The 26,397-nt window shown below is 55.4% G+C and overlaps 3 protein-coding genes and 1 long non-coding RNA gene across 38 annotated transcripts in view; 1 reads left to right on the top strand and 3 right to left on the bottom strand.

The window, feature by feature from the left end:
• Positions 1–94: 94 nt before the first annotated feature.
• IFFO1 (intermediate filament family orphan 1) lies at positions 95–12,247 on the bottom strand. 13 transcript variants are annotated; one of them, XR_015164370.1, is made up of 10 exons: positions 11,452–12,247; positions 8,156–8,247; positions 7,789–7,849; positions 7,600–7,695; positions 6,590–6,730; positions 5,216–5,370; positions 4,992–5,112; positions 4,611–4,706; positions 1,623–1,753; positions 95–1,167 (listed from the first exon to the last, which is right to left on the bottom strand). XR_015164370.1 is itself a non-coding variant. In XM_086402315.1 (9 exons), exons 1-9 carry the CDS (start codon positions 12,222–12,224, stop codon positions 1,063–1,065), a joined length of 1,683 nt encoding a protein of 560 aa, XP_086258441.1. In that variant the 5' UTR covers positions 12,225–12,247; the 3' UTR covers positions 95–1,062. The 13 variants fall into 13 exon arrangements, 8 of the variants coding, with proteins under 8 accessions (XP_086258441.1, XP_086258444.1, XP_086258442.1 ...); XR_015164367.1 differs by lacking the exon at positions 8,156–8,247 and having other exon boundaries at positions 95–1,171; positions 5,216–6,369; XR_015164368.1 differs by lacking the exon at positions 8,156–8,247 and having other exon boundaries at positions 95–1,171; positions 4,611–4,703; positions 5,216–6,369.
• Positions 12,248–12,751: 504 nt separating this feature from the next.
• On the bottom strand, positions 12,752–21,578 carry NOP2 (NOP2 nucleolar protein). Of its 5 annotated transcripts, none has more exons than XM_086402307.1 (16): positions 21,459–21,578; positions 21,123–21,232; positions 19,669–19,714; positions 19,404–19,492; positions 18,983–19,215; positions 18,006–18,061; positions 17,722–17,882; positions 17,408–17,607; positions 17,172–17,261; positions 16,280–16,367; positions 16,062–16,202; positions 15,438–15,577; positions 15,223–15,312; positions 14,967–15,089; positions 14,634–14,862; positions 12,752–13,519 (listed from the first exon to the last, which is right to left on the bottom strand). In XM_086402307.1, exons 2-16 carry the CDS (start codon positions 21,226–21,228, stop codon positions 12,849–12,851), a joined length of 2,463 nt encoding a protein of 820 aa, XP_086258433.1. In that variant the 5' UTR covers positions 21,229–21,232; positions 21,459–21,578; the 3' UTR covers positions 12,752–12,848. The 5 variants fall into 5 exon arrangements, with proteins under 5 accessions (XP_086258433.1, XP_086258431.1, XP_086258430.1 ...); XM_086402305.1 differs by having other exon boundaries at positions 21,123–21,266; positions 21,496–21,578; XM_086402304.1 differs by having other exon boundaries at positions 21,496–21,578.
• Positions 21,507–26,329, top strand: LOC147372897 (uncharacterized). Its single transcript, XR_015164382.1, has 2 exons — positions 21,507–21,944; positions 23,909–26,329. It is a non-coding gene; the product is annotated as an uncharacterized LOC147372897 (long non-coding RNA).
• The window catches only part of CHD4 (chromodomain helicase DNA binding protein 4), a 34,499-nt gene continuing 30,526 nt past the window's right edge, over positions 22,425–26,397 (bottom strand). For 11 of the 19 annotated variants that reach the window (XM_086402277.1, XM_086402269.1, XM_086402267.1 and 8 more), the window contains 3 exons: positions 24,120–24,318; positions 23,243–23,406; positions 22,425–23,059 (listed from right to left, as the gene is read on the bottom strand). In XM_086402277.1, coding sequence (XP_086258403.1) covers positions 23,042–23,059; positions 23,243–23,406; positions 24,120–24,318 — 381 coding nt within the window. In that variant the 3' untranslated portion in view covers positions 22,425–23,041. The remainder of the gene's footprint in view (positions 23,060–23,242; positions 23,407–24,119; positions 24,319–26,397) is intronic. The other 8 variants (XM_086402273.1, XM_086402270.1, XM_086402272.1 and 5 more) reach the window with 1 other exon arrangement.

The following is a 26,397-nucleotide window of genomic DNA, read 5'->3' as shown; positions in this document are numbered from 1 at the left end:
ACAGAGTCGGACACAACTGAAGCGACGCAGCAGCATACACTGCAGAGGACTGTGTAGCCACCACCAGAAAGTGCTGGAAACAGTGACACAGACGTTCAATAAATACTCGCCAGTTTCATTAGATTCCACTCAAACATCAGCTCCGCCCAGTCTGCCTCAGGCAGTGACGCGGAGGGACCCTCGGTGTCGTTGCCCCAGTTCTCCAAGCTTTTTTGAGTCTGGGACGTCTTCTCACTCAGCCTGTTGGGTCTCCGTGTGTGAGACACGGAGGACACCTGCAGCTGATGCTTGAAGAAACCGAGACCCTGAGCACACGTGTGCACGCACACATCCATGCCTGCCCACCCACTCCCACACAACGCAGTTTCAACTTTTCTGCCACCCGGTGGTGACGGAGACAAACAGGAGCTTCTGTCTCTCTCTCCACAACACTGCACCCAGTCAACCTAAAAGCTGCCTTGCCCAGACGCACTAAGGTCCTTATAACGTGTGGCACTTCCCACGAGGGAAGGGGCAGAGCCACGTCACTGCTGTCGACGGGCAGCCAGCCATGAGCACTCGAACAGGGAGGAAGGCGCACCCTGCCCAGACCCACTCAGTCCGCCTGTGATATGGAGGGCTTCCTTCTTTGCTGCACAAGCCACGGAAGGTCTGGCCTCCTCCCCTTCATACCGGTGCCTGGGCCAGTTAGCACCAGTATGGAATCAAGACGGCCAGCTGGCCCCAGGCCACAGGGAAGGAAGGAAGGACAATCACACTGCTTACTCGGTGGAGAGGGCGAGGGGCCACAAGCGCTCCTGCAGCATTACAGGTGGGAAAGCAGCAGACACCCGCGTGGAGGCAGGAGGGCCGGCTGTGCAGGGAGTGGCCCGGAAAGGGCAGCCAAGCCTTGCTCCAGACGCCCGGAGCCCTGGAGGGGCCGAGGACTGAGGGAGGAAGCCGGGGAGCAGCACCCAGTCCCCGGGGCCAGGCTGGTGCCGCAGGACATGGGCTTCCCTTCTGTGAGCCCCCAGCCCTCTGCTGCGGCGGGTCCCGGCAGGCAGGCCGAGCACGAGGAGGTCCCTATCTCATGGCGCCGTCGGAGGAGACATCGCGATCGGAGTCCTCAGCCTCGCTTGGCGGCGGTGGCGGCGGGTCGCTAAGCGGGACCGCAGTGAAAGCAGGAGACTTTCTAGAAAAAAACACTGGTTGTAACCTTGGGGCAGGGCAGGCAGGAGTCCCGTCAGGACTGGCACCCCTGCCCATCCCAGCCTGATGATGCCCAGGTGGGCAGGAGAGTAACGTCTCAGGCAGAGGAGGACCACAGGGCGAGGGAGTGGGGAGGGGAGGACACCACCTCCCCCGGTCCACCTTGAGGGGGGAGACAGTCCCCACCTCAACCTGGGGACCCCGAGACGCTCTGCAGCCCCAGTTTTGCGTCTATGGAGCAGTTTTGTGACTGTTGGGTTTTCAGCTGCCTTTCTAAGCAGGGGAACCAGCAGAGGCAGGGCATGGGGAGGTTTCAGCCAGGCAACCATGATGGACTCCTGTATCCTCCATCTGCTGAGAGGGTGGGTCTCAGGGCTCACCCTTGAGGGGCGCCAGGCACTGCCCCTCCCCACCTGCACCCGGGGGGCCCTCACCGGTCCCCGGACTGGGTGATGAGCCGGCGGCAGGTCTCCATCTGCACATCCAGGCCCCGCTTCATGCTGCACATCTCCATGTACTCGTGCAGGTGGCGGTTCATGTCGTTCTTGGCTGTGGCCAGCTCCAGCTGCGGGGGGCGGGCCATCAGGTCAGCAACCGCCCCTGCCCGCGCTCCCAGAAGGCTAACCCGCCAAGCCGTGAAGGAGGTGAAGGGCTCAGGTTCAAAACTAAACCAGCTCGAGGCAGAAGGCACTGGATACGCCATCGTTCCATGTTCCCTGGGGAAACTCGCCCACAAAGGCTTTTGCTAAGGAGTCTGATGCAGGAGACCAGAGTTCTCTGAAGAGACTCACAGCAAGAGCAGTGAGGAGGGGGCGGAGGCCCTAGAGAGGCAGAATGTTCCTGAGGCACTCGGCCTCCTCCTGGGGTTCCCCACAGGGGCCTATTCTGCCCATACAGCACTGTCCCCCACAGACAGGCCCCGCTCCAGGCTGGGGCCTACCCACCCCTGCGTGCACCCTCAAGTTGAGCCATTACTCAACTTCGAGAAGCGTCTACAAGACTGTCGGCACAAGGGCCAGCTGGGCCCTGTGGAAAGGGGCTCTGCTCTCACCACCGATTTCCTCTCATTACTTCGTTCACATGTAAGCTCTTTTCAGAGACGGGTGGAAGGACTGCCTGCCTCGCTGAATGTCTGACTGGCTACAAGCTGCGGCCTGAGTCAAGGACTGTTACGTGTGAAAAGACGGGGCTCAGAGTCAAGGAAACACAGTCTCCTTCCCAGAGCCTGACTCTGCCCACAGGCTCCGTGGTGGAACTGAGAGGCAGGCACGGAGACCACGAACAATCTGGGACACAGACACTCTTGCTGCCTCCCTTTGTTCTGGGGACAAAGAATAGGGGCCGGAAGCGGGTGGGGGCAAAACAAAACTGCCCAGGGTGATGTGCTTGACTGCCCGAGAGCAAAGACAAAGGGCAAGAAACCACCCGTGAATGATCCGAACTGGGCCACAAGGATGGGAACTCAGACAGAAAAGCAAACCGTCACAGGACCGGACAAAGAGACAGTTAGGAAAGTGACATGGGGCGAGATGGTGGCCTGGGTGGGTCAGAAGCCCCAGTGAGCACAACTTGGACCGCGGCCCTGGTTCCAGAGCTGGGGTCTCAGGCGCGCCCCCGGCAGCAGCACATCCAGGGGCAGGAGGAGCTGACCATTCATTCAGTCCAGGAAAGAAGCAGGGTGCTGCCAGCGCTTGTCCAGACTGGCTCCCTCCTTCACCCCAACCCAGGCCCCTCGGGAGAGCTGGTGTTAGAGGGGAGTGCTGGGGGCTGTGCTTGGGAGCCCAGCACTCAGTGGGGTAGCAGGAAGAAATGAACCCAACATGTCCCAGCAGAACACGAGGCTACAATGGCCATCAGCCTCTACGTTTATAGAGGGCTGCGGGAAGGAGACGACCCCAAAGGCCACACTGAAAAGCCGGCGAGTGCGGTGGGGCAGGGTGGAGGGGTGAGGCTGGGAGCAGATCGAGAGCGGAGACCTGGGCCTGGGTCTCTCTCGTCATCCAGTAATGGAAATGGTCCCTGCCTCCATCCCAGGGTCCCTGCAGGCCCAAGGTCACTGAGATAAAGGACCTCCGGAGCCCCGGGTGGACAGCCAGCAGCAACAGCCTCCCGACCCCTCAGGACCTCCTAGGTGCAGTGAGGAGGGGGAGAGCAAGATGCGTGTTGACAGAGGAGTGGGGGCCCCCTCCCAGCTCTTCAGCTGGTGGCACATATCCAGCTGTACCTTTTTTTTTTCCTTTTTCTTGGCTGTGCAGCACATGCGATCTTAGTTCCCTGACCAGGGATCCAACCCATGCCCCCTGCAGAGGAAGCATGGAGTCTTAACCACATGACCACCGGAAAGGTCCCCCCAGCTGTGTCTTTAAAACTGAGTGTCAGTCTGCCTGGGAGTAAACAATGGGAGCAGGTTTTGCTTAAAGAAACAGGGCAGCTGCTGTGTGCTGGAAGAATGAGGATACAGGAAGATAATTCCTCAGGAGCCACCGCCTCGGTGAGGGCAGTGGGTGGGCCTGGAGAGAGGCAGAGCGTTCTAGAAGCCCCCAGCCTCAACTACAGAGTGCATGAAAAGGACCCCTCAGGCTCTGGCCTCGGGGTCACCGGAATCACGTGGCATCTTGGCCGCAGCACCCTCATCCCAGGTGTCACAAATTCTTCCTGTCAGCCCCTCCAGCCTAGAGTTTACATTAAAGCACCGGCTCCACTCGCCAGCTCGGTGAAGTTCCTCCAGGTGAGGGAATGAGCATGGAGACTCCTCCATGGCTCGAAGGCTGAGCTGAGGCTGCGGTGAAGGTCAAGTTCAGCGGCGTGGACCCCGATGCAGCGCTGACTGTAGTAACAACCGTGATCACAGTGGCTGCGATGGTGCTGACTGCCAGGCAGATGCCCCACACTCCACCTGCACTGGAGTTCGCCTGACCTTCAATCGCCCCTGAAGGCGGTACTGCTAAGACCCCACTTTACCAACCAAGAAGTGCGCTCGGGACTTCCCTGCTGTCCAGTGGTGAAGAGTCTGCCTTGCAACGCAGGGGACTCGGGTATGATCCCTGGTCAGGGAACTCAGCTCCCACGTGCTGCAGAGCAACTAAGCCCACACACCACAACTAGAGCATCCGTAGGTCGCAATCAAAGATCCCACGTGCTGCAACTAAGGCCTGACACAGCTGAAGAAAAAAATATTAAAAAAAAAAAGCAGGCTCAGAGAGAAGAGGCCTGATAAAAGTCAGAGCGGCAGTAAGTCACAGAGCTGAGACTGGAACCTACATCTGTCTGCCTCGCTCCCCTCCCCAGCCTGAGGTCTTCAGGACCCAGTGGGGAGATCGCCCTTCTCCTGCCAGGAGGAAACGGAGAGGCCCTGGTGTCCTGCAGTACCATTCAGGACCCCCCGAGAACCGGGGCCCCTCGGCTTCAGCTCTCAGCCTTACCTCGATCTGGTCAATGGTTTCCTGATATTCTTTCTCCCGGGTTTTGAAGAGGGACTCAGTGTCTTTAATCACCTTCTCCAAACTGTCTTCTGGCTGCTGGAGTGGAAAGGGAAGGTGGGGGAAGCAGAGGGGAGGGATGGATGGGACACGGTGAGCCACAGGGCAAGGCCAGGGAGGGAGAGAGAGAGACAGAGAATGAGGTTAAAGGAAGCTGGAGAGACCGAGGACGAAGACTGGGGACAAGGACTGAGGACGAGGAGGAAGCAGGTGACGGATGGCGGCCACAGAGGGAAGACAGAGCTCGGAGGGGCCGGCGGGTGGAAAGATGGGCCTGGCGCCCAGGGAGGAGGAGCCGGGGCCCAAGGCCGGGAGGTTGGTTACCTCTCCCGGGGCCTCTGCGGCGGCCAAGGCATAGCCCGAGAAATCCTCCCAGAGCAGCAGGGTCTCCTCCGTCTCCTCCCAAGTCAGGCTGTCACAGTCGTCCTCAAAATCATACTCCCTCCTAGAGACAGGGAGCCTGGGCGTCAGGGCAGCCAGTGGGGCGGGTGCTGTGGGGCTGTGGGGCTCCGGCCTCGGGCAGGTGCGGGGCGGCCGGGCAGACTCACAGCTGGTTCAGCATGCGCTGCATCTCCTCGTTGATGCTGAGGGCCGTGCTCTCCTCCTCATCCCCGTCGGGGCGGCGCGGCCCATCACTCTCCGCTAGGGAGGTGTCCTCCTCCACGGCCTTGCGCTCCCGCTTCCGCCCCCCCATGGACGGGACCTTAATGGGAGACAAGTGCAGAGACTACAGAGACGAGGCCGGGTGCGTGAGGAGAAGGGCAGGGGGGGCGCCGGCTGGGAGGGAGGGAAGCGGGGACCAGCGGGGAGGGCGGGCGGACAGAGAGAAGACACAGTTACAAGACGGAACAGAAACACCAGCATCACCGAGACAGGCAGACAGACGCGGGTGGGGCCGGGGCTGCAGACTAGGAGGAGACAGACGAGAGACAGAGAAAACAGAGCAGTAAGATCGGGGGAAATGGCTGGCCGGGACCAGAGTGAGATGTGCGGAATGGCCCAGAGGAGTTCTTTTCTAAAAAAAGTCTTCTAGTGAAATGACTGAACTGAGAGGGAAGTTTCAGGCCGCAAGGAGGAAGGGGGTATGAAGTTGATAAAGCAGAACCTGAGTCACATCCAGATCTGGAAGCCAGAGGGGGAAGGGAGGGAGAGAGATGGAGCCAGAGAATGAGAGAAGTGGGGGAGAAATGGGGAGCGAGATGTAGCCAGAGATTGAGAAAGGGGGAGAGAGGGAGGAGAGAGGGGAGGAGGAGGAGGGGAAGGGAGGGGAAGGGGAGGGGAAGGGGGAGAGGGAGGGAGGTGGGGAGAGAGAGAGAGCCAGAGAGTGAGAGAAGTGGGGGAGGGGGAGGGAGGGGGGAGGGGAGAAGGAGGAGAAGTGGAGAGAGGGGGAGGGGGAGAGGAGGGGGAGAGATAAGAGCCAGAGAATGAGAGAAGGGGGGGGAGGGGGGGAGAAAGATGGAGCCAGAGAATGAGAGAAAGGGGAATAGAGGGAGGGGAGAGGGAGGGGAGGGGGGAGAGAAATGGAGCCAGAGAATGAGGGTGGGGGGAGGGGGGGAGGGGAGAAGGGAGAGAGGAGGGGGAGAGAAGGAGAGAGAAGTAGGGAGAGCAGGAGGATGGAGGGGGCGCTGCACTGAGAGCCCAGCGGGTCAGGAGGCCCAGGGAGCTGAGAAGCTTGTGTGAGAGCAAAACTAACCAGCTTCTTCTGTGGAGGAAGCAAGAGAAGATGAAAGGCAGAGAGGAGAGGAGGCAGACAGGAGAGAGGGGAGGGGGAGACGGCGTTAGAGACAGCTCCGGACCCCTCCAGAGGCCGTCCCTCGCCCCCCAGCCTCGACCCCAGGGCCCGGCTCTGGCCTCCCCTGTGGGGCTCGGGCACCAGTGAGGTGGGGCCGCCGGGGCCGGGGCGAGGCGCCGGCAACCCTCACCTGGAACATCTTGATCATGTCCTCGCAGTTGCGCTGCTGAGCCAAGTCGCAGAGCTTGGCAGTGATGTCAATGCGGCGGCAGATGTCCATGTCCACCTTCATGGCCTTCTCCTGGATCTTCGTGTCCAGCTCGGTCAGGTTCTGTGTGGGGAGCGCAGGGAGCGGTGAGGGGGTCCCACCGCATCATGAGCGATATCCCCTCATCATCCCAGTCACATGGCTCCTGCTGGCAGAAGGCACCCCTTGACCTGGTTATCTCCCAGTGGTCTGCCCAGGATGACTGGCTCCTTGGCCACATGGCGCCCCTAGAGGATATGGGCCAGCGCCTGGTGCATATGCAGGGGGCTCCTCCTGGAACTCAGACTCCCAGAGAGAGAAAGAGAGAGACTAGTCCTCGGTGGCTCAAACGATGAAGAATCCGCCTGCAATAAGTGAGACCTGGGCTTGATCCCTGGGTTGGGAAGATCCCCTGGAGAAGGCAATGGCTACCCACTCCAGTATTCTTGCCTGGAGAATCCCCATGGACAGAGGAGCCTGGCAGGCTACAGTCCATGGGGTCATTAAGAGTCAGACACAACCGAGTGACTAAGCACACAGCCAGAGCTCTGAGCGTTGGAGAAAAAATCATAAGGACAATGTTAGCTGACCCTCAGCTGCTGCTGTCCTGCCTCTACAAACATCGTGACCTTGGAACCATCCTGCAAAGCACTTGCTTTCAATCCTATCCCATTCCACAGACCCAGAGACAAGGCAGAGCAGGTCAGGATGTCACCCAGGGCCACACTGCGAGCAAACAGGCCCGAGTCGCCATGGAGGCCAAGAGGACTTTCATTCCTCTTGAGTTAGGGGGCAGGCAAGGGGGAGAAAAGGGAAGCACATCAACTGGGACGCCGGGTGGTGAACGGGCGAAACTAGAAAGGCCTGCTCCCAGGCCTCAGGCAGCCTCGGGGCTGAGCCCAGGCTGGTGCGGGGCTGGCACGAGAGGCAAGCGATGACCAGGCCACACTCACATTGCTCATGAGCCCCTTGAAGACCACCAGCTCTGCCTTCAGCTGTTCCACCTTCATGGCCAGCTCCTCCTGGCAGGCATCAGCCTCCTGGGCTTCCTACGGTCAGGAGAAACCAACGGAGGTGAGCGGCAGGCGGGCAGTAAGCAGCAGGCAAAGGATGGTGAGGAGGGCGGGCGGGGCGGCCCTCACCTCCTGGAGCTCATTCACGCGCTCCTGCAGCTGTAACCGCACCGTGTACTCCTCTTCCCACCTGCGGACAGTGAAGGGTGAGCACCTGGGTGCGGGGGCCGTCTTCCCTCCGCCCTCACCCCCCACCTATTTGGCTCAGGCAGGGCCCTGGGTCGGCTTCCCCAACAGGAGGAATGTGTGGCTCCAGGCTGCTGGCCAGCGCCCACCGCCCAGCTCACAGCTGCCTTCCCAGAACCTCTGGCCCTGCACCCAACTGTGGCTGCGCTGTGCCCTCACAGGGCCCGTCCCGCTCAGGCCCCGGCCCGACCGGCTGTCCTGCCAGCCTTGACCCCTCCTCCTGCCCACACTACCCAGCCCGGTCTCCCACCTTCAGTCCACAGATCCAGGCTCCTGCTCTCCTGCCTGCACCAGAACAGAGCTGCCCTGCCTCCCGTGGGACCATTAACCCTGCAAAAGCAGCTGCAGGACACACAGGGCATCAATGGCATTGGTCAAGAGCCTGGTAGGAGGTGCTCGAAGTCCACCCCCACGAGCTCTGGAAACTGCCCACCCGGAGGCCCTCGGTGGGCTGCATAGAGGTGCCCGGGCACAAGCTGGGATCACTAGGCGTCCACACCCAGGGGGAGAGGGAAACTGGAGCATAGAAAAGTCCCCTGTTAAGAGTGGGAGATGAGAACCACAGGTGGCACCTCCGGAGCTGCAGAAGGCAGAGCCTAAGACCAGGAGTAGGCTAACAAACACTCCTGGCCGAGGCGGGGGCCTTGCCCAGGGCCGGGAGCAAGCCAGCATGTCCCCCTCCACATCACGGAGGCAGAAGGGCAGTGGCAGGGCAGCACCCGGACTTAGTGTTGATGTTGGCTGGACCAGCAGACTCCTCAGACCCCACTGACATAATAGCCCAGCACTTCTTCCCCATCCTGGAAAGACTTCTTCCAGACTGAGAAAGGAAGGGGAACTGCACCGGGAGAGAAGCTTTAACGCCCAGAAAGGTGGTTAGAAAGCGGCCTAACATACACAGAGAACACACACTCAGGCCTGGGGTCTGGTCCTCTCCTCCCCGCCTCCATCTCTCTTCCCGGGGCTCCTCCTCCGGGCCCATCTCTCCTTGCTCTCCTGTTCCTCACTCACATCCGCACTGCAGTATTCCTAATAATAACTCCTCAACATCACCGCGGCTGCCCCTCCTGGGTGGCTGGGTGGGGAGGAGGCAGGCAGCCTGGTTCCACCCGCCAGCTCAGAGCAGGCCCGCTCCCGCCTTCCTGGCTCCGGGCCCAGCCTTCCCTGGCGGCCCCCAGTCCTCCTCCCCCTGCATTCTGGCATTCCCATTCAGGTTATGTGTTTTCTTAGATAAGACCTGCAGCTTTTCTGGGCCTTGGTTTCTCCATCTACAACACGAGGGCATGGGATGTGATACCCTGAGGACCCTGGGGTCCTTGTGTCCCTAGAGGAAGCAAGCAAGACTGACCAGGGGACAGTAACCCTGGAGAACACGCACCAGGAAGGGTGGGACTGTGAACTCAACTGTTTCAGGGAGAAACTCAAGGAAGTTAGGTAAGGATGAAGATTAATAAAATCTTACAGGGTTTAAAAAAAAAATCTGAAAATAAACCATCTGGAACCTCACTAGAATTCTGTTCGTACTCCAGCCAGATTTTCCCGTGAGTGGGTTTATTTTGACCTCTGTTCAAAGCTGGGCTCACTTATAAGGTTCTCTAAGCATGGGTAGAATCTGAGCAATGTCGTATTCGACATTGAGTGAACACCTTTCTTCCAAATATACATAGCATCCTCGAGTTTTCGCTGTAGTTGGCCCAGGGAGATGTTGGAAAAACTGAGACCAAAAGAGACACACCCAAGGTCACTCTTGGCAGGGGAGCTGAACATAGAACTAGGAGGCCTCAGCTCTTTTCCAGTTCAGTGCTCAGACTATGCCCATGTCTTCCAGACTACAGACCGGAGTCTGAGCCGCTGGAAAGAGACAGAACGAGGGCAAGGGGATCTGGGGTGGAAGAATGAGTGACTGCCGGTGTCACGTACCAGCCAAGCCTGGCCGTGGGGCCCTCTGCACAGCAGTGTGCTGCAGAGCCATGAGCTCATCAGTCCCGGAGGAATAACTCTTTGCTGCCCTGGACAGCTGGACCAAGGACGGATACTCTGCCAGTGAAAAAAACAAAACGCCCCAACAACAGCAGTTGTTCCTGTGGTTATGGATGTATTCCAGAACTGTCCATGTTCCACTGCTGACTGTGTCAATTAACTCCTGCAGGGGCAGGGGGTGGGGCAGGAGCAGAATGGTTCTGGGTGGATCTAAACGATGGTTTGGGGATAGCTGAGAGTCCCAAGGACACTTAAATCACAAACTGCCACTAAAGAAGCCAGCCAGCATGAGGGCAGAACTCAACCTCAGAAAGTCTGCTGGTCTGTGGTCTGCTAGACTCTGGCCGGTTACAGATCCCTGAAGGTCGCCGCCAGACCCAGCAGTCCTTCCCCAAAACATTCAGCCAGTCCCCACCAGACACAAATCTCTGCTTTACCAGGCTGGAAGGGTAATTCCCAGGGTTGTCCACAAGGGGTCAGAGTAGATCATTAAGAGGTTAAACCTGAAGGCAGAGCCTCCCCCTGAGCCTTCATCTCCTTGGTCTTCAGTCATGGTACCTTGGGCACAAAGTCTACAAAGTGCTGGCTGTACTCAAGCTTCTGTCCTCACAGGCTGGTTATTAGGGGATCCCCTGGATGCAGCCAGCGCTCCTGCATCGCATCCCCTCCTCGGGCCCCTTGGGCTACCCTGCAGGATTTCCTGCGGAGAGCCAGTGCTTCATTTTCAGGGCGACAGGGCTTGCCCCAGCTGCGCTGTGTGAGGCAGTCCATCACTGGTGTGTCCACGTTTCCAGCCTCCTCCTACTCAGGTCCTTGCTACCCTCTTCACACCTCCTTCTGCACTTTCAGATCCCCCCCAGCTTTCACTCACCCTGGGTCAACTACAGGCCTTTCACCTTTCCCTAGGGAATTCCCTCTTCCCCACACCCTCTTTTTTGATCAACTTCCAAAAATGCCCTGAGGGCCCCAGAGCCTCTCGGCAGCGGTGGAACTAGAGCTGGCAGGGGCTGCTACCATGGACACTGTTTTGGAAACCCTGGGCAGTGTCAGGATCACCTCCTCCAAGGTTCAACCCAACCAGCACCCCCCTCCCCCACCCCCAGCTTCTCATGGCATTTAGACTCCCAAATTAAAGGTACACCTTTTGCTTCTAACTTTTGCTCAGTATTCGGAGCTTATATCACAAAATCGCTCTGAGGGCTGAGGCTGGCAGGGGGATATAAGTGGTAGCCCAGATGCGACTTCTCAGAACAACGTCCCTTTCACACATCATAAAACCCCACAGTTAACACAGCCGTGCAAACGCTGCAGCCTATATGAAAAGCAAGGTTTCCCGGCAGGATTCTGCTCCTAGACTCCTCCTTCCTGTCACGAGCCTGACTTCTGCATTCTCTGTGGATTCCAGTCTCATCTGCGGACTTCCTAGCTCCTCCTTAAACAGCAGGAACTTTACTCATACTTACCCCTCCCTTATTCTGGGGCCCCAGCGGCTCTGTGCTTCTGGACAGGTGGCCGCGGCTGAGTGTGGCCTGAGCTGAGCCCCGTCCCCACCTTCCCGGTCCCTACCTCCGCTTGTACTCATCCCGCTCGCGCTTCACTTTGGCCAGCACGTTGTAGAGCGCGCGGATCTCGGGCGTGATGGTGTCGATCTGGACGCCTACCCCGTCGGGGTGCACCCACGACAGGCCAGGCCCTTGCACCAGAGTGGGCTCCAGTCCCGGCCCGAGCCGGCGGGCGTGAGAGAAGGACCAGATGGTGCCGGGCATGAAGCGGGCCGACGAGGAGTAGGCGGTGGAGGCGGAGGTGGAGAGCGCTGGCTGGCAGGCCGCGGACGGCGCGAGAGGGCCGGCCGGTGAGCGCGCGGGCGAGCCCAGGACCCGCGCCGACTGGGAGCAGACGGCGGCCGGCCGGGAGCCCAGGGGCAGCCCCAGGGGTCGGACGGGGCTGACGAAGCCGGTCTGCACGGCCTGGTCGCGGCGAGGCAGGCCCCGCCGGCCCTGCTTACCCTCCTCCAGCGCCTGCTGCAGCTGCTTCTCCAGCAGTCGGTTGCGGCGCTCCAGCTCGTGCACCTTGGCCAGGAAGCAGCGGAAGCGGAGGTTGAGGGTCTTGAGCACGTTGATGTTGGAGCCCAGGTCGTTGCGGAGCGCCATGGCGGCGGGGGGCGCCGGGCCCGGCCCCGGCGGCGAGTAGGGAGCAGGGCCGGCCGGGGCGAGCGGCGCCGGGGGCACGTCCCCGCCGCCGGCCAAGTGGTCGCCTCCTAAGGGGTCCCCCAGCGGTCCGGCCAGGCCCTGCTGCTCCTGCTGGAGGAGGAAGAGGTTGGGGCCGAATAACGGATTCATGGCTGCGCTTTCTGCTGGGAGACAGAAACCCGTGCGGGAGCAGGGATGTTGGGCGAGGGAGGAGAGCCAATGAGACGCCAGGGGGACGCGGAACAGCCAATCAGACGGCTCGGCGGGAGGGGTAGAGGTCATAGGGGCGGGGGAGGGCAGGGGGTAAGCCAATGAAAGGCTCGTTCGAAGGCTGGCACCTGGACAGACCTTTCCGGGTCTGAGGCTTAGCCGTGAGCCCAGCGGACCCCGGCCGGTGCCCGGAATCCAGACAGCGGCTGAGTGACTGAAACCCAGGTCCTCCAGTACTGCGTGGTTCTGGTGGCACCAAATCCATCTACATCCCTATTGCCCTCCTCCCTCCCAAGTCCAAACACCCAGCTCTGACTCCATGAACCACCTTCCCTGGGTTCCCGGGAACTGACCTGATTTCTCAGTGCATTGCACTGTCCCCTCTTCTGAGGATCCCTGTCTCAGCCTCCCTCCTCTGCTCTTTAAGCAGCAAAGCCAGTACCCACCCCCAAAAAACACACAGTGGCCAGAGATTGTAAAACATGTATTAAATTTCACATCCATGGTTGGGAAGCCATCCTCACAGAGGAAAGAGTTCCAACCCTGTAACAATGGCAGTCTAGTTCAACCATCCACTGAAGTCAGCGCAGGCTGGCGGCCGCCTCTGGACTGAGATTTTCTCCTCTTTGCTGGCGGGGGCTGGCTGGAACTGCGGGAGGACATGGTGGGAGTCTTAGGTCCCTTGGGGGTACCATTCTGTTTCTGGAAGGCAGCTTTCTTGAAAGGTTGCTCTGCCACCTGCTGCTTAACCTTCTCAGCCCCTGTGGTGTTTCCAAAGGGCTGGTCACGGTCCTCAGGCTTGGGTGTGGCCTGGGTCTTGGAAAGGGATGGTGCTGCGGGCAAGTCTGTGTCCATGGCCTTGGGAGGAGCATGCTGCTTCCGGAAGGCAGCTTTCCTGGAGGACTGCAGTTTGGGTGAATGTTGCTTTAGCTTCCCAGCCTCCTTTGGTTCCCTGACCACTGCTGCTGTTTCAGGCGGCTGACTACTGTCCTGGAGCTTGGAGGACGCCTGGGCCTTTGTGACAGCAGACACAGTAGACAATTCTGTGTCCGTCCCTTTGGAGATGCCATTCTGCTTCTGGAAGGAAGACTTCTTGGGATGCTGCTGTTTCTGCAGCCGTTGCTTTGCCTGACCAGCCTTCTTGGTAGATGGGCTGCCACTCTCAGACATGGGGATCACCTGCCCATTCATGTTGGGCAAGTCTGGGTTTGTGGGGGTGGATGTCACAGAATTTCCTGCGGTTAAAATTAAACAGTTTGAGAAATAAGGCCTCATCACTGGGTCATGATCATCAGTGGAGCAGGAAAAGCAGAGATATTAAAGTAAGGAGACTTCCTGGGTGCTACCTCCTGGCCAAGTGTCCCACACAAGAGGGGCAGCACCTAAGAGCAGATCACCCAGATTCAGATTACTTAGTTTCACCTAGCCTCTACTCAAGTCGTATTCGAATCTTTAATAAAGAGAAGATACCATTACCCATCCATGGGCCAGAAGGTTTGCAGAGGAAGCTGTGCCCCTTGGGGGCCAGCAGGAGGTGAATCCTGAACAAACTTGAAGCACTGGGCTTCTCCTTTAATCAGAAAAGACATTTTCTTCCATGCAGCTTTTGATGAGATACAGAAAAATAAAAAGGCACACAGAGTAACTAAAAACAAGCTAGTCTTCATGAATGAAGACTGACATATTGAATATGTATCTTTAAAGTTACAGCAAAAAAAAAAATATATATATAGGGTACTTTGCTACTTCTTGAAGAAATGTGTTAACATTCAAGTGTGACTCATGTTAAGAGGCACTGTTTATAGAGAAAAGTCACCAAGTTGGTGTGCAAAGACATCCGCCTCTCCCTCGTCCAACTAAGCCTAGGGTGACATCCCAGGAGGCAGAGCCCTCAGGTTTGTTTCAGAAAACCCCACCCTGGCCTTTATGGCCCAGCCCAAACTCCCCAAGACAGCCAAGAAAACCAGCTGCAATTATTGAGATTGCAGAGAACTGACAGTTCTGAGGAGTCCTGCACCAGCCCAGTGCTGATGAGGCTGAGATCTGTTACCAGGAAGGCTGCCCTGGGCCAAGAAACCACACCCCCGCTGGAGAGCATTCACTGCTGACAACTGCAGCCACCTGGCACAACTGAGGAAAGGGCTCGATCCACGCGAACCCTTTAACATACCCAACTGGGGTTCAGGCCTGGGACCAATTCTAGCTGGAATGAAAAGGATCGCTCACCCCAGCATTCAAGGCTAAGCTAGGGGGGCAAGGACCCGCCCTTCCCTGCAGCCACACTCCAAGGCCTCTGGAGGGGGAGAGAGCAAAGGTGGAGACGAAGAGAGCAAAAAACAAATCGCTTACCCGTTTGGGACTGGGGGATAGAATTGGAGAATTTCTTGAACTTGGCAATAAAGAAGCCATCCATGTTGTGGGTGTGAGGGTAGAAGCGGCGGGTGGAGCGCAGCGTGGGGTGGAAGCGCCTTTCCCGGAAGCGGGTGAAGCCCTCCTGGCCGAAGTCCAGGCCGGTGGGCACCAGGCGCACGTTTCTCTTTTTCAGGGCATAGTCCACCACCCACTCGTTCTCCTCCACCTGACGTGTGGGGGAGACGGAAGGAAAGCAGAGCTGGAGTTGAAGGGGTGCTGAGGGCATGGCAGCCCCAGGCTAGCTCCCTCCCGCACCCCAACAGGCCTCACCATGATGGAGCAGGTGCAGTAGACAAGGTAGCCCCCTGTCTTGGAGGTGGCGTTGACAGAGTCGATAGCACTCAGGAGCAGCTCCTTTTGCAGGTGGGCACAGCGTAGGATGTCCTTCTCGTCCTGCCCCAAGACAAAGAGATCCAGGCACTGGAATCCCAACAGGATGCTTTGGGAGGAGAGCGCTGCTGCCCGGGGCGCGCCCTCCCCCAGCTACCCCCCCAAGGCTTCTCAGCTGGTCCCCCACCCTCTGCACCTTGTTCGTCTTCACGGCAGGGTCCTTGGAGATGACCCCGGTGCCACTGCAGGGAGCGTCCAGCAGGACTCGGTCAAAGCCGCCCACCACCTGGGGAAAGGGGAGGTGAAGAGGGTATTTTGGGCAATGGAACCATACCATGAGCTTCCCAGGGGCAAGTCTCAACATCCTGAGGTCAGAAGTGGGGGAGGAGAGACACCCAGTGGGAGCCCCACCTTGGGGAACTGGCGCCCGTCGTAGTGGCTGATGATGGCATTGGTGACCCCCAGCCGGTGCAGGTTGCCCACCACGCTCTTGAGCCGCTCGGCATTGGCGTCGTTGGCGAGGATCACCCCTGTGTTCTTCATGAGCTGGGCTGAAGGGAGAAGGGCATGGGGCTCAGCTGCAGCTTTTCTGCCTCCACACCTGCTGGGCTTCCCCTCCCCCTGCTGGCAAAGCCTCAGCCCTTCCCCAGAAAGCCATGTTCCCCGCTGTCCACCCAGTCTGTGCTGGGCCCTGTGATGAGCAAACCTGCCAGGGTGGTTTTTCCATTGTTACTCAGCAGCCTCAGTTATTCTTCCAAGCTTAATTAAATGGTTACAACTAACTGTATGTAACGGTTACTTGTGCACACACATGTAACTCTCAAGATCCAAGCAAGACATAAAGGCCAACCCGTGCACCATCACCTCACCATTCTACAGAGGACCAGGGCCTTGCCCAAGGTCACATGGGCAGGAAAAGGCAACCGTGGGGCTAGAGCTGGGCCGCCTGGGGCTGTTTCTTGAGTGCCCTCGAGTCACTGACCCCACCCCTGCTTCCTAAGGATGGGTCCTCGCCCTGCAGGCCCCTCCTCTTACCTATGTAGCTGGTCTTTCCTCCAGGGGCACAGCACATGTCCAGGATCCGCTCGTGTTCCTGGGGTGCCAAGGCCATGACAGGCAACATGCTGGAGGCCCCCTGCAGCATATAGTGCCCGGCCAGGTACTCAGGCGTGGCCCCTGTGGAGGACAGCCTGCAGGTGACGCGCTGGGACGAGGGCAGGGGTGGAAGGGCTCTGGGGCGGGGGCGCACTCACCAATGGGCACCGAAGAGTCATACACCACAAGTCCTGTCTTGGACCACTTGCCCAGGGGGTCCAGATTAACTCCACGATTGATGAGTGCCTAGAGGTTAAGACGGATGAAGGTTTTAGAACCTTGAAGTCAACTCTGAGAGAGGCTGGAGACGTGAAGACGTGGCCATGTCAGAAGCCTGTGGCACCACAGCCCTAAAGCTCAGTCAGGATGCAGTCGGCACAGATGGGAGAAACACTTGTTTCTCCCATCTCTCCCCGTGTCTCCCCTTCCTGGGCCTCAGGGGAGGTCTGAACTCCATTCCCATGGAGCAGACTGCCAGCTGCTCGAGGTCTGAACTCCATTCCCGTGGAGCAGACTGCCAGCTCCTGCTCGAAAATTTCATCTCCTGGAAGCAGAACCGAATTTTCCAAGAGCCTCAGCCCCCTTGCCATCAGTTGAACATTACTGGTGAAAGAGCTTTAAAGACAGCTGTCGGATTACCTAGCACCAGAAGACACGCCGCACATAGGGCCACACCACTACCTTGAGACCCCAGGTTATCAACCTGGAACCCTTGGAAATGATGAGCTTCCAATACTGCTTGGGCCTGTGTGTCCTGTCTTTTCCTGCAGGCAGGAATCACGGTCTCACCAGCTTCCCCATGACTGATGAGACAGACAACTCCACCCATCTCTCTGTGAGGCAGCACTTCCATCACCGCCCAGTCACAGGGAGCAGAGGCTGAGGGGACGAACTTCCCACTCCACAGGGGTCCTCGGCCCTGAGCCGGCAGGTTGACCCAGCTTGGCACCAGGCCTGTCAAAGTTCGCCCCCTGGATTGTGGCTGTAAATGCTAAGGGTGGTATGCAGGAGTCTCTGGGTGCACAGAAGTCACTGCCTCCCACCCCTCACCTGAGCAAGGTCCCGGCGCCGGGTCTTCAAGGTGTTGGTTCTGAGGGTGATGGGCCGAGGCACCTCGTTGGCTTCCAGGAACTCCACCAGCTGGGACAGAGGATGGCGGGAGGAGGGGGTCAGGCTGGCCAAGGGGCTCCACCAGGAGAGCAGAGGGCCAGGAGGCCAGCTACCTCCTTACACGGGGGAACAGGAAGGAAACGCAGGAACAGCATCAGAGACGAATGAGTGGGTACCTCGGACAGAGGGAAGAGGTCCATGAGCTTGCCCAGCAGGAAGTCGCCGTACGAGTAGTAAGTGGCCAGGTCCTTTCGAAGCCGCTGCAGGTATTCCGAGCGAGACCGACCCTCCTCCCGCTGAGTCCCGAAGTCACGCAGCACACCCACTATATCCTGGATGCGTTTGTGAACACGCTGCAAGTCTGGAGCCTGGGTATGTGGGCCCATTAAGGAACTGTTTCCCGGTGTGATTGTAATGGGGAGGGGGGATGGCAGGCCTGGAAACCCCTTCTCACAAACACATCCCCCCACACCCTGCTCTGGAAGGATATCCTGCTCCACCTCCCCAGCAGGGGGCAGCAGAAAAGGCTCCTCCTCATCCACATTGATCTGCAGGCCCCCTTCAGACTCCTCATCCTCTCTGGGGCCTGACTCTGCAGACACCTGCTCCTCTTCCTCCTCTTCATCAGTCTCTGCCTCGCTCCACTGGTCCCTGCACACAGGTCCAGGAGCAGGGTGGCTCACAGATCAAAGCCAACACCTCCTCGTTCCTTGAGCTTTCCTCCTCCCCAGCTGCTGCCCACACTCCACATGAAGAAGAGTTTCCACAACTCACCCAGCAACCGCTTCCTGGGCCTTCTGCTTTCGAGCAGCCCTTTCAATGGGCAACAACTGAAAAGAGAGACAAGTCGCTGGAGGTACAAAGCCGGCCCATCCAGCAGCCCATAGAACACTTCCCACCTGTTTCTTTCCTAAATACAAACCTAACTCTTGCTCCCACAAAGAAATACAGATCCTACAAAACTGACTGTATGCTTGGCACAATATTTACCATTGTTGAAATTAAAACGAGGGATTCAAAGCGTTTATTATATTGGTCTTCCCACACCATATGTACACGGGGTGGGGACAAAAACTGCCGAGGGTGCCCGTTTCGCTGTATTTCCCTCCACACTTACTCTACGTCATTTTTCACAGTTAAAAATCACGATGCATTTTCAAGTTTGCCTCTTGCCTTTCTCATTCACAGTTAGAACACAAGCATTTTCACAGACATATTGGCCAAATGTTGATTTCACATATGAATGAACTTTAATTCACTTAAGTAAATTGGACATTTTGGAAGCTTCCAGAGTTTTGGCATTATGGTCCACATGGACGGTGCCTGGAAACTTCAAAATGGTAGCTCTGTAGAGAGGAGGGGGGTTGTGGGTAAGGGGTACAAGTGGACACTTTACTGGATTTTGCTTGAACTTTTCTAATGACACAAATATATGAGCTGTATAATACGTAATAACTTCTTATACTTTAACAAGTAAACCTTTGTCTACATTCTGGATCACGATCCTAAGGTAGAATTGCTGTATCAAAAGGAAAATCTCATGTTTCAAAGTACTCTATCCCTATGGCTCTTCTAAACTTGCACATGTGCTGAGAGGAGGTAATCGGTGCTCTGAAACAGTGATGGCACACCAAAGTCCCTTTTCTCTACTCAGGCTTACCCTCATCACTGAGAGACAGTCAAAGTGATCTGGAAAGACTCTAATAAAAGGCAAGGATCACTTCTGGGAGATCCAGAGGGATGGAGCTCACCTCTTCACCGTCATCCTCATCTTCATCCTCTGAGTTGGAGCCAGCTCCATAGTCATCTATCATACCGGCATCACTGTCCTCGGAGCCCCAGAGGTCCTCCTGGTTCACCACACCGTCCCCTTCAGAGTCTTCCTCCTCCTCTGCACTGCTATGGGTTGGTGCTGGGCGCTTCTTGCCTCGAGCAATGTTAAATAAGGACAAGGCTTCCTTCTTACCAGGTGTCTGGACAGCTCCTGCAGAGACCCCAAAGGGTTTGCAGAATCCTAGACCGGTGGCAGCCACACACTGATGGAACCTGCCCTCTCTACCCCCGAGAATATCCTCTGGCTGTTTCTTTCATGTCAGAAATGCTCAGCAAGTCCCTACTTCCCTAGGACCCAGAGGACTCCTAACGTAGCACCCAGCTCTTATTTTCACTGACCTTTTGGTAGCTTTCCAGGCAACGGTTTGGCCCCAGGGGACTTATTCGTCTCAGGGGCTTCAGCAGAGCCCAACCTTCTCTTGGCTGCCCTAAAAACACATAAGAAGTGGAAAACGGTACACACCTCCAGGCTCTGCCACCTCCCAGAGTAGGGAAATGTGACAGTCCCCAACAGCCCTCCCATCAGCTTGATCACACGGGATCACATGCTGAAAGACGAGCAGGACCGATTTAATCCATGTAATGTAGGTCTGGACACACTCACCTCTTTCGAGCACGACTTGACAGCCTTTTAGAATTTTCATCACCACCTGTTTAAAAAACAAACAATCAAAATAGGAGATTACAGGAGAAACAACTAGGATCTAGTTAAAGGGAGTAAACAGTAACCCACTCCACTGTGCTCTGGGGGTTCCCTGGTGGCTCAGACCATAAAGAATCCGTCGGCAATGCAGGAGACTCAGGTTCAATCCCTGAGTTGGGATGGGGAAGGGAATGGCAACCCACTCCAGTATTCTTCCCTGAAGAATCCCATGGACAGAGGTGCCTTGCAGGCTACAGTCCATAGCGTGACGAAGGGTGACAGAGCACACACACCATTATGCTCTCCCAGGAGCCGGCTAACAGATGCCAAGGAGACGATCTCCATCTGGTTGTTCACCAACCAAATCCAAACTGGGCCTCCCTCCAGACTGATTTCAATGGTATCATCACCATTCTGGTAACACAGATTCTTCTGCTCTTTCTTTTACTCTCAACTAATCAGTTACCAGGGCTTCCCTGGTGGCTCAGTGGCAAAGAATCCACCTGCCAATGCAACAGACACAAGTTCAATCCCTGGCTCGGTCCCCTAGCAAAGGATATGGCAACCCACTCCAGTATTCTTCCCTGGGAAATCCCATGGACAAAGGAGCCTGGCGGGCTACAGTCGATGCAGTCCAAAAGAGTCAGACACGACTGAGGCGACTAAACAACAATACAGTCAGTTACCAACCACAGATTCCACAACTGCTGCTGTTCATATATTCTCTAAATAACTTAACATTTAAATCCCAGCTCTTTGATAATTATCAATTATGGACAATTGATAACTGTCTGCAAGTTAAACTCTCAGATCCACTTTCTAAGCAGCACCTCTCTCACAGGACACTGTGGTGATATGAGCTCCAAGAGTTCAGCACAGTGTGGAGCACTTGCCAACACCTCAATTAATCACATCTTTTATACAAGGATGGACATGAACTACCTGCCCCTTCTCTCCTCCCACTCTGTCTTCCATGCAGTAGACAACCAAGTATTATGCAGGAACCAGATTTGTGGTTATCATCTCCATCCCCTCCACAACGCAGTTCACAGTGACTGGACTGCCCCCTTCCCAACCTCCACTTGCTACAGTGCCACCCATTTTTTCCAAAACCCAACTTCTTTACAGAATCTTTTTAAGCTCTTTTAAGTCTATGGCTTGCCCCTTCCTGGCAACTCCCTCAACGCTGAATCACACCTGTCCTTGCATAGCTTCTTTTGTCCCTGCTGCATCTTCCCTAAGTTCTAAACGCTAATAAGAGTATTTCATTCATACTAGTCTTCTGGTAAATCATTACAAAGTTCTGTTTGAACAGAAAATGAACACATAGACCAAAAAAGCGAAGGAGTTAAGCTATAAAGGAAGAATAACGCAAAAGCGGGAGTATCAGGAGGGGAAGCACGCCTGACCCTTACCTGCAGGCAAGAACTTGGCGAGTTCGGTCTCTGCACCTTTCTGTTTCCGGGCCTTTCGGCCCGGCCCGCGCTTCTCCTTCTTCGTAGGGTCCAATTTGCGCCCCATGGTCCTGGGGAACACAAAAACGGGAGATGGTAAACGTGCTGAAAGAGAAAGGCAGATCGCAGACGATCAGGAAAGGGCACTGACTCCATCAGAACCTCGACTCAGCAGCCCCCTAGCCCCTCGAGGCCTAGCCAAACCTCCACTCCACGCTGAGCCCCAGGCCCTGGGTCCCACGCCCCAGGTGCCCCTCCACACGTCCCAATTCAAGTCAGCGTCTCACTCTCCCTCACCTGACTTAGTTCAGACCCGCCCGAAGCCTCGGCTCACCTGGAAGAGACAGGCACGGAGATCCACGTGCGGCTCGGCCAGGAGATCAAACGCCACACCACGGAAACGTCTCGCGCAGCCGCACTGCGCGCCCCAAGATCCCACCTCTTCCGGCCTTCTGGTCAGATGAGGAAGCCGGAACTTTTGCTCGCCGGGCCGGCGCGAAGCCGAGCAGGATTCCGGAGTGGACCGCCCCGCTCCGCTCTCCCCGCAGGCGGAGAAGGCGGTGCCCACGAGGCGTCTTCGACTTCCCCGCCCTCCACTCCCGGCGTGGGCCTTTGGCCTCGTAAAGTTCATTTGGAAATACTGCACCCGGAAGCCGCCCCTTCCCCTCGAACACCAGCGCCAGAGCTGCGCCCTCCGCTTGAGGTTGCCCCAAGATCGGCGGCCCCCACGCCTGTGACGCGGGAACCCTCTTCCTTGACCGCAGGACCCGCGCTGCCTCTCAGGTAAGGGTCCTCCCTGCCCAGGTTCCCGTCTTGGAGGTCGGGAAGAAGGCATCTCGTGTCCGCATTTCACCCACGCAAGTTAACAGAAAAACCGACTTCAGCCTTCCTGCAAGTAAACACCAAGGTGGCGCTCGGCTGTTAAAATAGTGTTCCAGCCTCGTTCCACCTTCACAACACTGCGAGGAAGATCCTTTCATTTTATGCGTATTTCTACAGCTTGGAGAAGCCTGCTTCCGCACGCTCGCAGAGCCGGGAAGCCAAGGATCAGGTTGTGAACCGCGGGGGGCGGGGCGGAGGCGGGAGGCGGCGGGTGCGCTCAGGGGACGGCGTCCTGCCCGGAACACGTGCACAGATAGGAGCGTCGATTCTTCCGTGGACTCTGATGATGCAAGGAAACCCCTATTCTCCAATTACAGGTGTCCCAGGGCTCCCATCACTCACTCACCCACCTGCACCTACACCCACACTGAACCAGAGCACTAAAATACAAGGAAACTTTTATTTTCAGTTTTCATCAAGAAATCTGCTGTTTTTTGCTTTTTTTTTTTTTATGCTTTTGGTTCTTTTCCTTTTTTTTTTTTTTTCCACTTTATTTCATTCTAGCCACTCAGGGGCTGGAGCCGCTGGGTTCCTGGTATTAAAAAGATGCCAACAGAGGTAGCTGTGTCTCGCCCAGGGGCCCGGCCCACTGTGAATACCCCCCAAAAAGGAGAAAAGAAAACACAAAATCAACCAACAAAATAAAACGGAAGGAGGAAGAAACTCAGATCATTTTCTTCAAGCCTGGCGGGAACCCACAACAGTTCGTGTTGTAACAGACAGTGTTACAGTGGGGAGAAGCCAGGGCCCAGAAGGCCAGCCCGCCAGCTCCCTGCAGATGGCGCCGGCGCTACTGCTGCAGTCTCTCCAGCAGGAAGGGCACCACTGCCCCTCACTCCCTCCCCTCCCCTAGTGCTCGGGGGGCTGTTCCTCTACAACTTAGAAGATGGGGCAGAAGGAAGGAGAGGGTCTCTCGGGCGCCCAGGGGAGAATCTGGGCAAGGGAAAGTGAGGAAGGTCACTGCTCAGCGGTGGAGGTGGTATTTTCCATCTGGGTCTTCACTGCTGCTGGGCTACCTATAGGAAGACAAGGCCAAGGGAGTCAGAGTTCCAAGACCACAGCAACCCACCAGATCCCAAGAGAACTCACTGGTAAGCCCACCCTGCTGCCCAGCCTGTAAAGCTAGGGACAAACAGCAAAGTTTCCAACTTCTGGAATGGCTCTGTTCAACAGCTGGCCAGAGGAAAATGGTCCTATACCTGCTGTGGAGGTGGTTCAGGCGCCCGGTTTGCCAGGCGACTGAGAATATTACGCTCTGACATCTGTAGCCTCACAGCAACTGGGGGGATTCGGGCAATAGTGGCTGGGAGTCGAGTCACATCGGCTTTCATGTCACTCAGCAGTTCTTCTAGCTGTTTCAGAACTGCATGGGGAGAAAAAGATGCGGTGAGCCGTGGTGGTCAAGACCCAGGTCTGTCCTCCCATATGGGGACCATCCCTTCCCCCTAGAACTTCTCAGCTACCGAAACTGATGTGCTGGAATACTGTCATTTGTCACTGAGTCACCTGACCTGGCTCCACCACGTATTTCTTATTCCTCATGTTCCAGTTCCAGCTGCCCGTGAGTCTATGATTTTAAAGTCACCTGTTCCTTGATCCCTATTGTCTTATTTCCTCCACTTCTTGAATAGTTATTCCGTTTCCTTTTCTCATCTTTCCTCTATTCTTTTGGAGCTCTCCCTTCTTCCTACATACCAGCCTTCTTTCTGTCCTTTCACCCTCCACCCCCCTCACAGTGTCTTAACTTTAATCAGAAACTGAATGTTGAAAGGGGTCTAGAACTTGACAGGATATTAAATCACCTGAAATTACCTCTAAACTACCACAGATGAAACTATGTTATTCTGCTTTGTTTCCACCTCCAGGAACTATATTCAAGTTAAGAGGCAAAGAACTACTGTCCTTGATTGCCTTTAAGATGTCAGCTGCCTGAGGAGGAAGGCGAGGATACCACGCATACCCTAAGCTCCCAGACAAAGGGGCTGGATAAAGGCTGAGGCTGGAGGAGTAACTGTGTACTGGGGAGGGGCAGAGAAGGAAGAGGCCAGGTTGGCAGGAGGCAGGGGAGCCACTGGCTACCTTTGTGCAGGACTGCATTAGCTGGCTTGTTTCCTGCCATGGACTCCTTGGACAGGTGCTGATGACTCTCTGCCAGACACTCCACCTCAGCAAAGCGGGTGTTTAGGGCCATGGAAGGGTGAGAAGGGTCCTCTGACATGTTGAGGTAAGCTGCCCGACGCAGCTGCTCCTCAATCACCAGGGCTTGTTCTAAGAGCTGGACAAGAGACAAAGAGGAGACGGCAATCAGACTGATGCTCACTCCGCTTGCTTCTGACGGGCCTCTCAGAACCTGTAAAGAACCTCACAGATGGATGCTCCCTCCCCCTCATCTGGCAGTCCAACATTATACTACGGCCTTTTTTACCCCTCTTTGGAGGTCTGTGTTTTTAAAAGTTCTTCACCCTTTACTGATTCACCCTTATACAAAAATGATACTCAATTTAGAACATAATGTATAAAGAATTCAAATCACAATTCCACCTCCAAAAGATAACGTTAAAGGTTTTTCATTACATATGTTTTTTACAAAATTAGATTCTATATACGTATTTATATTGCTTTCACTCAAAGTTACATAGTTAAGTGAAGTCACTCAGTCGTGTCTGACTCTTTGTGACCCCATGGACTGTAGCCTACCAGGCTCCTCCGTCCATGGGATATTCCAGGCAAGGGTACTGGAGTGGGGTGCCATTTCCTTCTCCAGAGGATCTTCCCAACCCAGGGATCAAACCTGAGTCTCCCACATTGCAGGCAGACGCTTTACTGTCTAAGCTACCAGGGAAGACAAGTCTTACATGGTAAAACTCTATAAATAAAATATGACTTTAAACAGTTGCATGACAGTCATCCTTTGGATATAACTACCCTATCCCTTAAGTTGTTTTACTCTTTAAAAAATTATTCCTGTTGTTTCTTTTCTTTCACCTCCATATCTCACTCCCATTCCTTTCCTTCCTCAAATAGGCAATCCTTTTAATATACCTACTTTTTTGTGGGTTTTCTTGAGGATAGTATTGTTTCATGTGTGTTTTCTAATTTATAGAATGTTTTTCTGTAAACATTATAAAATTGTTTCCTCCTTTCCCCACTATGTATCTTTTTAAATGGTCCATTTATGTTATAGAAATGTATTTTGTTGCTTCTACCTGCTGCTGAATGATGTGATGTGAATCCACATTTTACCTACCCACACACCCAGTGTCGAATATCTTTGGTTGCCTCCAGACCCCACCACCAAAACTCATATTGCAACAAACACTTGACATGTCGCCTGCTGGAGCTGTGTAAAAGGTCCTTTGAAACACATTCCAAGGGAAAGAATGTTGATACTTGAGTTACGAGGCTTATTTTACTCAATGATCCTCTGGTTCTTAAAAAGAATGAATTCATTAGAGATCAGGAAAAAGGAGAGTATGAGAATAATGGACTGTTGTTTCTTCCACAAGACCTGCCTACATCAAGGTCTACTAATTTATGCTCAAACAGACCAGACATCTACCTTCAACTTATATACCCTGTCTCCTTCACCAGCTTCCTCCCTCTTGCCCCAAACTATAAGCTTTCTCCAGAATCAGCATTCTCTCTCACCTCCTAGCATCAGCCAGCCCCTCTATGCAAATGGGGTGGTGCTTCTCAAACCTGTACCTCAGGCACCGACTGTTCTGTTCCCACTTGTGCATGGCTGATCACTTTGATCCCACTTGTTGATGGTGCTGGGGTATTTACTTCTCAAAAACACCAAAGGACTTGTCTAGAATGGAACTCTTTTCTACAGACTGCTTGCTCTCCTCAGTTCTCTCATCTGCCGATTATAATGTAACTTTCTCAGCAACTCAGACTCAAAACCTCAGTTGAGTCTCACTCCTTTGTATCTCAAATCCAGTCAAGTAAGTCAGGGGTCAGCAAACTATGGCCTGTGGGCCGAATCTGGGCCACTACCCGTTTGTGGATGACCCAAGAACTAAGAATAGGTTTTTGGCTTTTAAATGGTTGGAAAAAAATCAAAGTAATAGTTTATAACACTTCATATAAATTATATGAAGTTCATATTTTAGCATCAGTAAATTAAACTTTTACTGGAACACATTCATACTTTCTGGTTTATCGCATACAGCTGCTTGCGTATCACTACAGAGTTTGTCTTACAAAGGAGCCTGAAATACTCTGGCCCCTTAACAGAAAAAACCTGCTGACCCCACAGTAAATCAATAAATCCTAAAAATTTGTCTAGTGTTTCATTTCCTTTATTTCATCCTTTTCCACAGCCAGTGTAAGAGTTGAGCCCTCACTACCT

Source organism: Bos grunniens, chromosome 5, assembly GCF_055505025.1.
Source record: "Bos grunniens cultivar Pamir isolate PY7600 chromosome 5, Bosgru_T2T1.0, whole genome shotgun sequence".
Taxonomy (NCBI): domain Eukaryota; kingdom Metazoa; phylum Chordata; class Mammalia; order Artiodactyla; family Bovidae; genus Bos; species Bos grunniens.
This window is presented reverse-complemented; position numbering and strand designations above follow the sequence as displayed.